The 15,583-nt window shown below is 38.5% G+C and overlaps 1 protein-coding gene and 1 pseudogene across 1 annotated transcript; both read left to right on the top strand.

Moving 5' to 3' along the window:
• The first annotated feature begins 3,492 nt into the window (after nt 1–3,492).
• On the top strand, nt 3,493–3,992 carry LOC103442555 (uncharacterized). The gene has a single exon (XM_008381355.4). The coding sequence runs from the start codon at nt 3,516–3,518 to the stop codon at nt 3,858–3,860; it is 345 nt and encodes a 114-aa protein (XP_008379577.2). The 5' UTR covers nt 3,493–3,515; the 3' UTR covers nt 3,861–3,992.
• A 6,266-nt stretch (nt 3,993–10,258) lies between these two features.
• Nucleotides 10,259–10,726, top strand: LOC103442554 (uncharacterized; annotated as a pseudogene).
• The last annotated feature ends 4,857 nt before the right edge of the window (nt 10,727–15,583 follow it).

Genomic DNA, 15,583 nt, shown 5'->3' with positions numbered 1-15,583 from the left:
TCATTTTCATGAAAGTTCCCTTGTATAAAAGTACATCAGTACTAAATCAGTACTTAGTGACTCAACTTCCTTCCCTTTGTCATGGTGCCCTTTCCATCTCCTCCTATTTGTGCGGTCACAGTTAAGCCACATAAACATTTTATATTGATTTTTTATAAAGATAATAAGACAAAAAGCAATAGGAATATAAAATATTAACGTGACTTAATCGTGACCGCACAATAGGATGAGATGGGAAAGACTCCATAATAGGAGGGCAGACAATTTGCCTCCTTAGATAGTGTGACAATTACACTAAAAAAATTCTCGCAGATGTTAAGAATATCGTCAGCATTTGACGCGTGATACCAAATGAATCCAACACGTGTGACAACAAAGAGATCCACGAAATGGAGGCAGATTGTCTGCCCTCTGATTACCATGCCCTTTCCATCATCTCCTACATTGTGCGGTCACGGTTAACTCACGTCAACATTTTATATTGATTTTTTTATAAAGATAATAAAACATATTGACGTGATTTAACCGTAACCGCACAAATACGGATGGAAATTGCATGGTAAAAGAAGGGCAGACAATCTGCCTTTCCACGCTATTGCATCAGCAATTGGTAGCAGGCCACATATGACGTATCAACAAGCGAACTACTGGCATCACTCTTCAAACTTCGTGCCAAAATAATTGTTTTTTTCTCACAATCCTCACCAGGCATGTAAACAATGGTTTTCACTTTCATTTTTGCCAAACAATGGTGGCTTAAATGGATAATTAAATAGAAAAACCACGTGCCCATGTGGCAGCAAAATGTTGTACTTATCCGAATCTTACCTTTTATGTTTAGAAGTTTTAATAAAACACTTTTGATACTGTTTATTTTTAACATTAAAGATATTTTTAATCTAAAAAGTCAGTCTTGATATTATTCACTTACACATTTATTTTATCATTTTGAGTAAAACTAAAGTTTTTGAGGAATTTTCGTTACTTTTCCTTTTATTTTTTTCATCATTTCAACCCCCTACATACATGGGCGAAGCTACATAAGGGCGAGGAGGGGCGGCCACCCCTCCTCTCGTCGGAAATCAAGCCCAGGAGTGGTGGTTCTGCCTCTCTGATCCCGTCGAAAGTGATGAAATTCCGTCTGGTGCTCTGGCTTTCTGGGTTTCCCTTCTGCTGCGTAGCGCAGGCTGCGCGTAAGCTGTCTATTTTTTTCAAAATACCCAAGGCCAAAGAAAGGAGGAAGGGAGACCTGTAATTTGCAGTTTCTGAAATGGAGTTTAGGTTCCAATGAAGAAAACGAGGGAGGAAGAAGAGACTCTCTCCCTCCCATCCCATCCCACGTGTCCTTGTAAAATTCACCCAATTTTAACTATTGTCCAACCAATTTGCACCACCTAACTTGATATTTACATGTACTTTTCTTTTATTTGTTTTTTAGTTATTGTCTAATTAGTTTGCCCACATAGTTTTCAAACTACGTATTTGCCAATCTTATTTATGTTAAAATTAACTATAAATTCATACTAGCTTCAAAAATATTTTGTTGTATTATGAACTCGTAATGCTTTGAATTTTTATGTCTTACATGAAATTCAACAAATAACAAATAAAATTGTCAATATTTTTATATATTATGTGTTTTTTAATCAATTTTTTTATAGATATTATCACTATATAATAAATAAACACTTATTTATACGTACAACCTAGTTCATCTAGATCCTCGCCTAAGCGTTGGGTCACGTCCACCGCTCATCCAGCACTTACGTCTTAGAACTTTACTCGTTATATAGTTATGTAATGACATGATACAACAAGAAAGGATAAAGGATGCTTAAATCGTCCTCCACATAATAATGTAGTTCAAATACTCTTTCGAATATTTTGGTCAGTGCAAATTCTCCTACGAATATTCTGGGTAGTTCACATAATCTTCTTGCCAACCCAAGACTTGGACCTTGAATGGATGTCCACATTTTTTAGGACCTTAAACCTTTTAAATGACGCCCCTCCCCTCAACAATTTCTGGCTTCGCCACTGCCTACATAAATAGTAACTCGTCATATCTTCATCAACACTATCAAACATTCACATTCACAGCTGAGGAGTTTCAAATAATCAAGAGTAAATTTAAAAATCATGAGTTCAACAAGAAGCAAAGTTATAGTGGCTGCAAGTGTGGGAGTTGTGGAGGCATTGAAAGAACAAGGAAATATGTGCAGATGGAACTCTGCTTTGAGATCCATGCACCAACAAGCCAAGAACCAAATTAGGTTATTTTCTCAGGCTAACCGCAAGCTCTCTTCTCCTACTTCGTCAGCTCTGAGCAGATCAGTGAGAGACGATAAGGTGAAGAAATCAGAGGAGTCTTTGAGGACAGCCATGCACTTATGCTGCTGGGGTCCTAACTAATTGAAGTGACCAAAAACACCAAAGCAAATATTATTGCTTGCATGTTTTTCTTCAATTAAGCGGTTTGCTGATGGCACAACCCAACCGTGAAGGAACTTATGAGTTTTCATTGGTGATCGTTTGGGGTTGTAAAATTGGGGCCAAATTCATGATGTTTGCTCAGGGCAAATTGATGTAAATTTTTTGCTCTAATTATCAATTTATCATATGAATTGATTTATATATTTCTATTGCTGTCTTGATCTACTCATTAGTGCTCTTTTATTTTAGGATGTTATTTTTAGGGCTTTTTAAGCTATTAATAACATTACATGTTAGAACGTTTGGACTTTCATTATAAAGTCGATTGACATAAAGTTTGGACTTCCATTGTAAAGTCGACTAACAGAGTATTTCAGTTTACTTATAAGCTCATAGACCGTCCTCCTTTCATTAATGTTGAATTTATTTTTATTTTTAATACGTCTCTCATGTGTAACAAATTTTTAAGTCTAATATGTAGATAACACAATTGTAGTGATGAGGTGCGCGTGCCTATTGGACTTTATGTGACAACATGCTCTGATACTACAAAAAAAGTTAAAATGCCATTATAAAATCAAGGGATAATATAAAAAGGAGCCTAACTTACGTATAAGTCAATGCAAAGCCCTCTACCTATCAATATAATACTCAATCTCAACATAAACATTACATTATAACCACAAAGTACATAATTAAAAATGAATTAGTGCTTGATAAAGAAAAAAAAGAAGATGAAATTGGGTTAGTTCATTATCAATCTTGAGCAGAATTACAAAATACGAGTTAGCTTGTCAAACAACGCGACAATTTTCACTTATACAATTCCTCCCATACATGAGGCTTAAATGGATTTTATAAGCAAGACCGTGTGCTTGTTTGTAGTCTAGTGGGCACTGAGTTGCTTCTTCCCACCCAGCCCAATTTTCTCTCCATCAATGAGTGTGACAGAAGTTAACACTGGTAATGACTAATGAGTGTGACAAAAGTTAACAAATATCATTGGCTTTACACTCTCTGAACGCCCCTGGTTTTGGTGACAAGGCCCACCTTTTGTAATCCCCCTATATAGAGAGCACTTGATGCTCATCTTCTTCATCGAACTCTTAAAACGTTCACAATCACTACTACAGAAGTTCAGAAGATCAAAGAGAGAAGAAATCATGAATTCAAGCAAGGCTATAGTGGCAGCAAGTGTTGGAGTTGTGGAGGCACTCAAGGACCAAGGGATTTGCAGATGGAACTCGACTTTGAGATATGTAGGTCAAAAAGCCAAGAGCCAAGTGAGGTCATTTTCTCAGGCCAACAACACGCTCTCTTCTCCTTCTGCTTCGGCTCTGAGTAAAGTGAGAGATGAGAAGCTCAAGAAGTCAGAGGAGTCTTTGAGGACAGTCATGTTTTTGAGCTGCTGGGGTCCCAACAACTAATTCAATGACTCATTCACAAAAACAAGAGCTAAGATTAGGGTTGTAAATTAGGGCTAATTGTCAAGCTGGCTTGGGGCCAATTGATGTAAATTTTGAACAATTACCATATAAAACAGAAATTGTTGCTCAGAATTTCTTCCTCGATCTTTTTTCTTTATAATTATTAGCCAGTAGTTACTTTGTCCTGAGGGGAAGATTTATCATCCCATAATAGCTTTAAGTTTTGCTAGCATTCAAGAAAAAATTTAGAGGTCTTTCATATGGATTCAAAATAACTAAAAATTGAACTTATTTCAAAAGTCAAAAGTCACTAAAAATTGGATCTATTTCAGAAGTAGGCTATAAAATTGAACCTATTTTAAAATTTTCCAAAAATTTATTCAAAGTTTACAAGCCTGTGCAAGCACGCTATTTATGGGTGAGATGAGGAAGAATGCAAGGACTCTGGAAATCACTGACACTTTCCCATGGAGCGACAGAAATACTACAATTCACTTCCTCTTTTCCTTTGAAACTCGTGAACATAGTTAAGTATTTAGAATCCGGATCCACGGATTCTTTTTGTGAGAATTTTGAAATTCGTTAATCATATTATTTATCGTATATCGTGTGATTAAAAATTATTTTAAATATTTTTATTTAAAATTAAACATAAACAGTATTTTACAAAAACTGATTCCACGATATACAATGAACGGACATAATTACGAATTTCTAAGATCCTCACCAAAAGGATATGGAGAGGATCTTGTTGGAAGTTGAGATGGTTAAATATCCAACATGATTCTCTCCAAATCTTTTTGGTGACGATTTTAGAGATTCATAAATTTTGTCCGTTCATAATACATCATGTGATTAATTTTTATTAGGTATTATTTATGTTAAATAAAAATATTTAAAATGATTTCTGACCGTATAATATACGATAAACGAACATGATTCATGGAATTTCAAAATCCTCACAATGAGAATTAGACCAAGATCCGGATTCGTTAAATATACTGAAGACTATTAGTTAAGAGTATTGAAGTACGAGGCTTGTAGATGAAGTGACTGGACTGACTGGACTTGCTTGGGAGTAATTTTGGTAAGGCTACAATCATTTCAGGGTAAAATCACTTGAAAATCAAATGGTGAGTCACTTGAAAGTCAAGAAGTGAGAGCAGGTATCATCAGAAAGTGAACGATAACCTTTATTGAGGAGAAGCATTACACAAGAAAAACCACAGAAGAAAAATCTGGATCAGGAATGAGAGGCCAATCATGCTAAAAGAAATACTGCAATTACGAACTCATAAAAAAGACCACCACCCGGAGAGTACAAATCAAGACGGAGAAATACTATAACGGCATCACGAGAAAAAGATTACACAACCTTTTGATGATCATGTAATCGTTGGCAAAAAAAACACCTCAGCACGCCCTTTATGTGCGGGGTCATTTTAAGTATAAATCGTAGATAACATATCTTAGTTGGTGTGTAGGCACGCAGACCTTTCTGAAGAGAGTTGAAGTTCTACCATAAAACTAATTAGTAAATGAAGAATAACCCAACTTATTTATAAGCCTATACAAAGTCTCTCATATTATCAATGTGAGATTCATTCTCAAATGTCCCCTCACGTGCGGGAAATTTTCAAACCTAACATGAGGACAACACAAACAGGGTGATGTGGAGCATGTGGGACAACTTACTCTGATAGGACGAAAAAAATTGAGGTTTCATCATAAAACTAATGGGCAATATAGCGAGCAGCCCAATTTCTTATAAGCTTGTGCAAGGTTTATTATTTCACCAATGTGAGACTCTTTTACTTTCACATCCTCACATGCCCTCTCATTTGTAGTGAATTTTCAAACCAAACACGTGGACAATATGAATTGGATGATGCAAAACATTTGTTTGTTTTAAAAATTTGCCACATGCGAGGGGGCCGTCTGAAGATGTGAAAGTAAAAGAGTTCCACATTTGTGAAAGAAAAAATCTTGCAAGGAATTATAAGAGATTGGCTTACTTCTTATATTGTTAATTGATTTTATAATGGAACCTCAATTTTCTTCATGATATCAAAACATATTGCATCATAGACGAAACCCAACAACTACAAGCGTTCCACGTCCCCCAATTTATTTTATCCACATATTGAGCTAGCAAATTCACTACTCTCAAAGTAATTTTTTGAACAAAAAATTAATATTGCTACAGCGGGTTTGTCACTCTCAAAGTAATTGGATATGGTTGTTTAGCTGAATAGATTTCCTTTTATCACCACGTAAAAGGCCCCTTCCTCCCGTACTTGAGGCTTAGATGGATTTTATAAGGAAAATCGTGTGCTCCTTTGTATAGTTAGTGGCAATGAGTGTGACGGAAAACCCGAAAATAAATATACCATTGGCCTTACACTCTAAACGGCAGGCGGATCCTTTCCAGATCCTTTTTGTGAGAATCTTATGGATTCTTAAATTATGTTTGTTTATTGTATCTTGCGGTCAGTTTTTGTCAAGTACTATTTATATTTAAATTTAAATAAAAATATTAAAAATAATTTCTGCCACATGATGTACGATGGACAGACAAAATTTAAGGATTTCTAGGATCCTCATTCCTCTAAACCGCCTCTAGTAATTGATGGAAAGGGCCCACCATTTCTAGTTCCTATATAAAGAGCACTCCTTTCTTATCTCCTTCATCAAACATTTAACATTCACAATCACTACCAAAAGAATTCAGAATATCAAAGGAGAGAAAAGAAATCATGGGTTCATCAAGCACAAGCAACTGTATAGTGGCAGCAAGTGTTGGAGTTGTGGAGGCACTCAAGGACCAAGGGATTTGCGGATGGAACTCTGCCTTGAGATATGCAGGCCAACAAGCCAAGAGCCAAGTGAGGTCATTTTCTCAGGCCAACAGCAAGCTCTCTTCTCCTTCTTCTTCAGCTCTTAGTAAAGTGAGAGATGAGAAAATGAAGAGATCAGAGGAGTCTTTGAGGACAGTCATGTACCTCAGCTGCTGGGGTCCCAACAACTAGTTCAATTATTCATTCACAAAAACAAGAGCTAATTAAGAGTGCATGGTTTTGTGTAAGCGGTCGCTGATGGAACACCCCATGAAGGGCTTCTTGAGTTATTAGCACAGGCAATCGTTTGAGATCGTATGATGCAGGCACTTGATGTCTGCTCGGTCGTGGCAAATTGATGTAAATTTTGATATGTTATGACAATTGCAATATAAATTACCACATACATATGTATATTTCTGAGAATTGTTGCCTTGAGCTATTGAGTTTAATTAGGAATTTCTTATGGAATTTGAAGTTTAATTAACTATTGCTCTCACAAAAATTGTTCTACGATGGATTGACAAAAGCGCCTACTATACTCTCACTTTCCTTGAAATGTAGGCGAACGTACTTAAGTGATTTCAGTTTGAGACAAAACTCTATGTATCCCTGTTAACTCTATTATTTGGATATTTTAATTTTTCAAGTTTTGTATACTTATTTATCTGAAAGAGTTAATTGATTCAAAGAATCAGAAACATCCAGCTATGCCAAAAGATAAAGGAGCAAAAACATCCGATTAGACCAAAGGAAAAGAAATAGAAACGTTCAAGTCTGAAGCTAGGATAGATGAGATCCCATTCAATCCACCAAACCGACTGATCGAATCTGATTCAATCCGATTGTAAATGGTTTTGAAGATTTAAAGTATTACTTGGAGAGTAATATTACACTTACCAATATATGTGGATCATATCTCTATTAGAGACAGTACAAATAATGATATAAAATATGTGGTAAGAGAGTTATATCTTTATTAGAGACGATACAAATAATGGTATAAAATATGTGGTAAGATTAATATTTTTGTTACTTGGATCCCTAAATATCAAAACCAATATGATTGAATCGGATGACGACCTACATGATTGGATTGAATTTGATGACTTTATTAGTGATGTCCAATCCAATAGTTTGTTTCATCCTTTTATCCGTATGACTCTCAAATCTCAATATTTCCTATGAATCATTCTTTTAAAATATAGGAAAATTGTTAGGATATAAATTTTAGGGTTAATCTCAGTTTATTACTATAAAGTTTCTTGATTTTCAACATTGATATATCAATTTTTTTTGTTCCAGTTTGGCATCGAAAATCATAATTCTGGGATACTTTCATACTTCTGTTAAGTTTTCGTTAAAAACTTTGTTAACTGATAACGTGGCGTCCACATGAACAAGAACTGGACGCCACGTGTGCACGTAATTATTAAAAAATTAAAAAATTAAAAAATTAAAAAATTAAAAAAAAATTAAAAATTAAAAATGTTAAGAGCTTGTTTATACCATATTTAGGGTCTCGTATTTAGATCTCATACAAATACGCGGGGGACTTAAATGTAATTATGTGATAAATGAAGAGGCAAATATGTAATAAGTGAAGAGCCCTTATTCTATAAAAGGACTCCTCACCCTCACAATTGGGGGAGGCCATTTTTTAGGCCAATTCCTAAGGCTCCTCACCCCCTCTCAAAGCTCTCACTCTCAGAGCTCTCTCTCCCTCAGATAAATACAATATCAGTGTGGACGTAGCCCAAACCTTGGGGTGAATCATGATACATCTTGTGTTATTTACATTTCATGCAGATTCACGGTCGATTTACGTTGTTCCAAGACCTCCGGTTTTATGCATCAACAGAGCTGATGACTTTCTTAGCAGCTCTGCACATTTCTGCAACTCTTCCCATAAAAAACCAACTCACCCATTACAGCCACTCCAAATTCCTCACAACCCAAAACCAACTCACCTCTCTCTTCCCCCATTTCTATAAAAACCCACAATTCCAGTCAAGATATCAAAGAAATTGGACCCCAAAACTTGTGTATGCAGCAACAAATCAACGGCTTGGATCACTGAACAAGAACAAGCCTAGGAAGAAGAAGAAGATGCAGAAGCGGAGGAAAAAGAAGAGCTTCGAGAAGATGCAGATGCAGATGCCGGAATCCCAAAGGCTAGAACCGCCACTAACAACCCCACTAAATTTCTCCATCCTTTTCTTCCTCCTCTCTTCTAAATTTGGGGTTTTTTTTACTTTTTCAAATTTTATGGTTTTCTGGGGGCAGATTTAAGAAGTTTGGATGGTTGAATTGATTAGCAGTCGGAGGTGAGAGGGTTAGAAGAAATCTCAGAGAGGTGGAGAGACTTTGAAAATGTGGATGCTGGGGGGGGTAAGACTCGTGAGAGTTTTTGAGAGTTTTGGTTTTTAATTTTTAATTTTTTAATTTTTAAAATTTGTAATATTCACGTGAACTCATATTGACATGCGCTCAATTATTATTCACTTGAGCGCCACTTCATTTAGTTAACAGAATTTTTAATGGAAAACTTAACGGAAGTGTGAAAGTGTCCCAGAATTATGACCTTAGGTACCAAACTAGGACGAAAAAAAACTTGATGTATCAAATGTTGAAAATCAAGAAATTTCAGGGTAGTAAACTGATATTAATCTTGAATTTTATATTGAAAAAAAAATTTACATGTACTTATAAATAGTTGAATTATTTTTTATATTGTCAAATGGTAATGTTAGAAAAAAATTAAATTTTAAATTAAATTTACAAACTAAGTGGTGTACTACCAATAAAAAATAAGCACGGTAGTTAACACTTAAAGAATAATTCAATCATCAACGACCACATCATTTAGTTTACAAAATTTAGAATGATAGAAACTTCAACTTCCTTTGAAAATGAGATCTCTAATTTTTAAAAGGGTATTGCATCCACACACCAATTTTTACTTCTTACACTTCTCTTAATTTTTAACCGTAAGATCAAATGAATTGAAGGAGTTCAATAGTCAAAACTTAATAAGACTGACTAAAAATAGGTGTGTTAATAACATTTTTCTTTAAAAAAAGTTGGAGTCACTGTTTTAGAGCCTCATAAATTAAAACAAGTGGTGTCTCCTCTTCTCCAAAACTTGAGGCTTAAGAGAAATTTTTAATTGTGACGGGAACACAGGTGGTACATCACGTGTTTTTATGTAAGTGATGAGAAATTTTATTTTTTAAATTATTAACTTTTTAACACACATATCCCACCATTTATATAACAATATATGGTGTACTATCCGTATGATGGTCACACTGAAAAATCTCTTGGGGCTTAAATGGGTTTTATAAAGGAAAATCGTGTGCTTTTGCTTGGCCTACCCAACCTAATTTTGTCGCCTCTATCAATGAGTGTGTCTAGCTTGTAAAAACCATTGGCTTAATTCCCATGGGTTTTCCCCTCAGCCACATTTTATGGGCTTCCACTTTCCTTCCACATTCATGGACTTAGTTGAACTGCACTCTCTTCATATAAAGAGCAACACCCACTCACCAGTTTCTTCATCAAATCAAATTTCAAACACATCAACCAAACATCAGTTTTATTTACTTCCAATTTTCCATCAAGATTATTGTGTTAAAAATATATATAGACAGTATGACTAGTTCATCAGTTGCAGCAATGAGCGGTTGGGTAGTGGCATCAAGTGTTTGAGTTGTGGAGGCCTTGAAAGACCAAGGGATCTATAGGTGGAATTACACCATGAGATTTCTGCAGCAGCATGCCAAGAACCACTTTGGTCATTTTCTCAGGCCAACAAGTTCTCTTCCTCATCTTCTGCTTTGGTCTCAAGTTTTACACAAGATGAGAAAGTAAAGTAATCTGAAGAATCTCTGAGGAAAGTCATGTACCTCAGCTGCTGGGGTCCCAATTGATCATTCATTTGGCCACTCTTTCAATTTGTAGTTAAGCAAGAACTCGCAGGCCATTTGATCAAACAAGTTGTAGACTGTAGCCTGAAGGAATTGTAACTTTTCATAACAAAATGTTAAATACTAGGGCAGCCAAGCTAATCCAAGTCTAGATATTCGGAGTGTAAAGTTTATCCTCCCGTCTTGGAGAGCTGACCCATATAGGTGTCGAGGAATTGGTTTACCCTCTCACACTGGAGAGCATGGTTGGTCCTTCGTCGGGTGCAATTCATGCGATGAGTCCCTAAGAAGGGCGCGTTCTTCTTTTAAAGTGCATAAGTGATCAATTGTTGTAAGCATATAGCCGAGCCAAGTTGTGATTACTTCTGAATTCCTCATTGAAAAACGAGTGAAACGAACGAGAACTTAGCTATAAGGTAGGAATTGCATAACAACTGGGTAATCTTTGGCTTGTGAGGTGGTGCCCGTCGAGCTTCTTGAGTCTTCAAGCTTTGATGTAGCGGGAGGTTACACATGGTACTTCTTCAGATTGTAGGCGCTCCACTGCTTTTCGATCTTTTTATCGTTTCATGGTGGCGAGGGTGTAATTACTCTTGCCGCCTACTTTGCCAATCTTGTATAGACCTTCCCAGATGGGATCCATCTTTTTGGAGCCTTCTCTAGGGGCAATGATAAAGGCTTTTCTAAGGACTAGATCTTTGGGATGGAACTGCCGGATCTTGGCCCTTTTGTTGTAACTGGAGAGAAGTGGCTACTAGTAGGTTGTGATGCGGGTGATGGTCTACTCGCGCTTCTCCTTTGCCAGATCTAAGCTTGTGGCCATCTCTTTATTATTTTACTCAATGCTTGGAAGTAGAGCAGTGATACTTGGCTTGATGACATTGGGATGAATGATTGCTTTTGAGCCAAATGCCAAAGAGAAAGAAGTCTAACCGGTTGCTCGTCTTTTGGTGGTGCGATATGCCCATAAACATCTGGGGAGTTCGTCTGGCCATTTTCCCTTCTTGTTGGTGAATGATTTCTCGAGGCAGTCGAGGATCATCTTGTTGGATGCTTTGGCCAGCCTATTGTCTTGAGCATATCTTGGCATAGACATGTGCTGCTTGATGCTATATTTTTGGAAAAGCTTCACCAAATCTTTGCCTACGAATTACGGGTTGTTGTCAGTGATGATAGATTGAATGATGCCAAATCGATAAATGATATTCCCCCATATGGAGTGCTCTATGTTCGTCTAAGTTATGGTCTTCATGGGCTCTGCCTCTACCCATTTGGTGAAGTAGTCGGTTGCCACGATCATCATGCCTCTGCCCCTAGTAATAGGCGGCATAGGCCCTACTAAGTTGATTGTCCATTGCGTGAATGGCCAAGGATTCGTCTGCGAGTGTAGCTCACTAGCAGGCAGTAATGGTATCGGCTTGTAACGTTGGCAACGGTCTCATTTTTGTACTAACTTCTTAGCATCTTGGTGTATAATAGGCCAACAGTAGTCTGTGTTAAGAGCCTTTTATGCTAAGGATCGACCTCCAGAGTGATTTCCACAAACGACTTCATGGATTGAGCTTAGAACATTCAGGTTATTGGGAGGTGCTAGGCAGCCGAGTTCTGTGACACCTCGGCTGCTAGCTTTGCCTCTATGCTTGGCTTGTCTAGATACTCCACCAGAATATAGCGTTTGAGTTGGTGGTTGAAGGCGAAGCCTAGGCCGGCTAGTGTATCCACGTGAGCGTTGTCTGCTTGTGGAACTTGAGTGATAAGTAAGTCTGAAACGCCTCAAGTAATCTGGCTAGTGATTAGCTAGGAATCAGAATGAATCGCGAGTTTTTCACTGCCAAGCCTTTTGCTATTCAGAGGACTGCTAGTAGGGTCTCATATTCTGCTTCGCTGTTGGATGCTTTGAAGCCTAGAGTGATCACCTGCTCGAGCATTGAGCCGTCTTGGGTGATAAGAACCACGGCTGCTCGCGAGCCTTTGTAGTTGGATTCGTCGTCGACATGCAAATGCCAGAAATCTCCATTGAGGGAGCATGTGTGGCTAAAGTGTGCTCGGCTGCCTTCGGGGCGTCATTGGGCCGCTCTGTTGCGTTGTCAAGGCTAGGCGTGAAGGTGCAGTAAAGAGCCGTGGAGTTGGGGCCATGTTACATGTAGCAGGGGATGCTCAACTGTCGGTATTGGGCCACTCTTAGAGCTGAATAATAGAACAATGGTCGGCTAGGGCCGTGTGACACGCAGCAGGAGGTAGTGCTCAACTGCCAGTATTGGGCCCCTTTGAAATATGTGAAATGTGGCATGTTGAACTTGCGTAGAGGCTTTGCCTGCTTAATCTCGTATGTGAAGGGTGACCTGCTTATGTTAGTCATGTTTCGTCATAGTGTCTCGTCGGTGACCTTGTTGCGTTGAAATTACACAATCGTTTGGTCAAACGTCTCTCTACTTCTTCCTCAATTTACCTTTGTTGAGGTATTAGAGCTCTCGGCTACCCCCAATCGTGACTTGTTGGTCTAGGCTGTTCTTCCATGTGTTTGGCTTGTCTATACCGCGGATGTGGTGCATATAGCTCGTTCCTAGCAAGTGAGCGAGTTCTTCGCAGAATGCCGATTGAACTTGAGCCAGATTGAGTTACTGCTTCTCTCCGTCCGTCGTGCTGCCTACTCCGATATGAGGTGGATGATGCTCATTGCGGGCTTAGCCATAAATGAACACTTCGCCTGGAAGGTTGCTCATGTTGACTATCAGAGTGTGACCCTAACCGTGAATATATGCTCGTCTGTGGGCTTAGTCGAGAGTGCACGCTCCTCCACACTCTAAGACGGGAGTATACGCTATCTCGAGAGCCCAATCGGGAGTGTATACTACCTGAACGCTCGGTTCGTGGCTGGTCGAGTGGCTGCTTACTGGGACGCTGCTGGAGATGTTCTTTGTCTGCCATTATCCTACTTCAGGACACCTCATCTGGGGCACGTTGCATCTCGGTGTGCTGCAAGAGCTGGTTCACCAAGGTCGTTTGTTGTGTGAGGGCGCTTGCCAACTCTATGAATTGTCGAGACAAGTGTTGTTCTTCATTTGGGTTGGAATAGCTTGGAAGGAATGCGTCTTCTTGAGCAGTGGAAGTGTGGTAGACTCCAGGCGTGAGATTTGAGTTGGGAAATGCCAAATCTGCAGAAAAATGTGGTGAAGATGCTCCATGTTCGATCATCGGTCAGAAAATTTAGAGCTAGGACGGTTGAACTAATCTTGAATCGATTCGAGCTACTTGAAAGGCCACTGGAGTAGACTGGGCTGCGGAAGCAGGTTGGGCCACGAGAGTGAGCTGCTTGGCGGGAGCAAGCTGGGCCACGGGAGTGGGTTGCTCGGCTAGAGCAGGCTGGGCCATGAGAGTGGGCTGCTCGGTTGGAGTAGGTTGTGCTACGAAAGTGGCTGCTCAGCGACAGTAGGCTGGGCCACGGGAGTGGGCTGCTCGGCGGGAACAGGCTGCTCGTAGTGTGATGCATATGGGTTCTAGGCTTGGGCTCGGCTTGGCAACGCGTTGAGTTCACGTTGGACTTGGAGTGACATGGCTTGGGCCGTGGTAGCAGTGCCATGGACCATGCCGCGGGTAGTGGTGACCGTGGTGGCCATCGCGGTCGTTGCCATGGTGGAGCCATGTAGCGATGGTGCCGCTCCTATGATCACATTTAGCCTCGTGGATTGCTGTGGTCCCATTTCTTGAATATTGGAATTTTCACTTGTGGATTTTTCTAAATTTCTAGCCATTGTATTTCTCTTTTACGTTTTATCAAATAATCTTTGCAAATAAAAAATTCTAATAATAAGAACGTACGAAAAATCTACACATGGACAAGAAAACAGAAAAACCTTTTGATGCGGGAGTCTTTTACGAGCGTGTGACTCTTCTCTCAATGAAAGCACCAACGTATGGATGCAAATTTCTTCCTCCTTCTTCTTGGACAAAATTGCACCTACAAAACAATCAACACCTTAGGATCAAGGCCAAGAGCCTCACGTGCCCACGATGAATGAGGGGTTTTTGGCCGAAAAACCTTCGATGCCAAAGTTAGAATTTAGAGAGAAAAGTGTTTAGAAAGTTTTTGGAGTTTTGCAAGAGTGTTGGAAGTGAATTTTGGAGAAGAAAATGGGGTTTTTATAGGAGAGGGTGTAGCTTATGGTTTAATGTGTGATTTAATGGATTACTTAGGAAATTAATCCATTAATTGGTTAATCAACACATTTTGGTATAAATATTTTGGGGGTTATGTGATTTATGTGAAATATTTTGTAAGTTATGGAATGATTACCTTGTGGAAAATATAGGATGAGGATGGATGAAATAATTTTGAATTTGTTACCTATTTTGGGCACTTTTGATTTGATTGACGGGGATGATGTCCGCTGCTAGCGCGTAGGAATCCCAATATGCCTCAAGGGTATTTTTGTCCTCTTTTACCCAAAAATTCACGTGTCGCCTTGTGATTATTTTTGGCTCCACAATTATATCTTACCCTAGGATTATTTTTAGGTTTGTGCAAATTGTAGAGTAGAGCTGTAGATGGCAGTCAGCTTTTAGCCTCTTACAAATATTGTTACCATAGAATTATTAGGGATGAAAGATGAAAATTTATGCAAATACTGCAATTACGAACTCATAAAAAAGACTACACCACCCGGAGAGTACAAATCCAGACGGAGAAATACTATTAACGACATCATCAGGAAAAGACTACATCACCTTTTGATGATCTTGTAATCGTTGACAAAAAAATAAAAAATCTCAGCATGCCCTTCATGTGCAAGGTCATTTTAAGTATATATAACATGTGGATAACATATATTAGTTGACGTGTAGGCATGTAGACCTTTGTGAAGGGAGTTGAGATTCTACCATAAAATCAATTAATAAATGAAGAATAATCTAATTTACTTATAAACCCATACAAAGTCTCTCTTCCCACCAATGTGAG

This window comes from Malus domestica, chromosome 09, assembly GCF_042453785.1.
Source record: "Malus domestica chromosome 09, GDT2T_hap1".
Lineage (NCBI taxonomy): Eukaryota > Viridiplantae > Streptophyta > Magnoliopsida > Rosales > Rosaceae > Malus > Malus domestica.
This window is presented reverse-complemented; position numbering and strand designations above follow the sequence as displayed.

Excerpts from the sequence above, each read along its gene's own strand:
- LOC103442555 (XM_008381355.4), top strand. The coding sequence starts at position 3,516 with ATGCTCATCTTCTTCATCGAACTCTTAAAACGTTCACAATCACTACTA.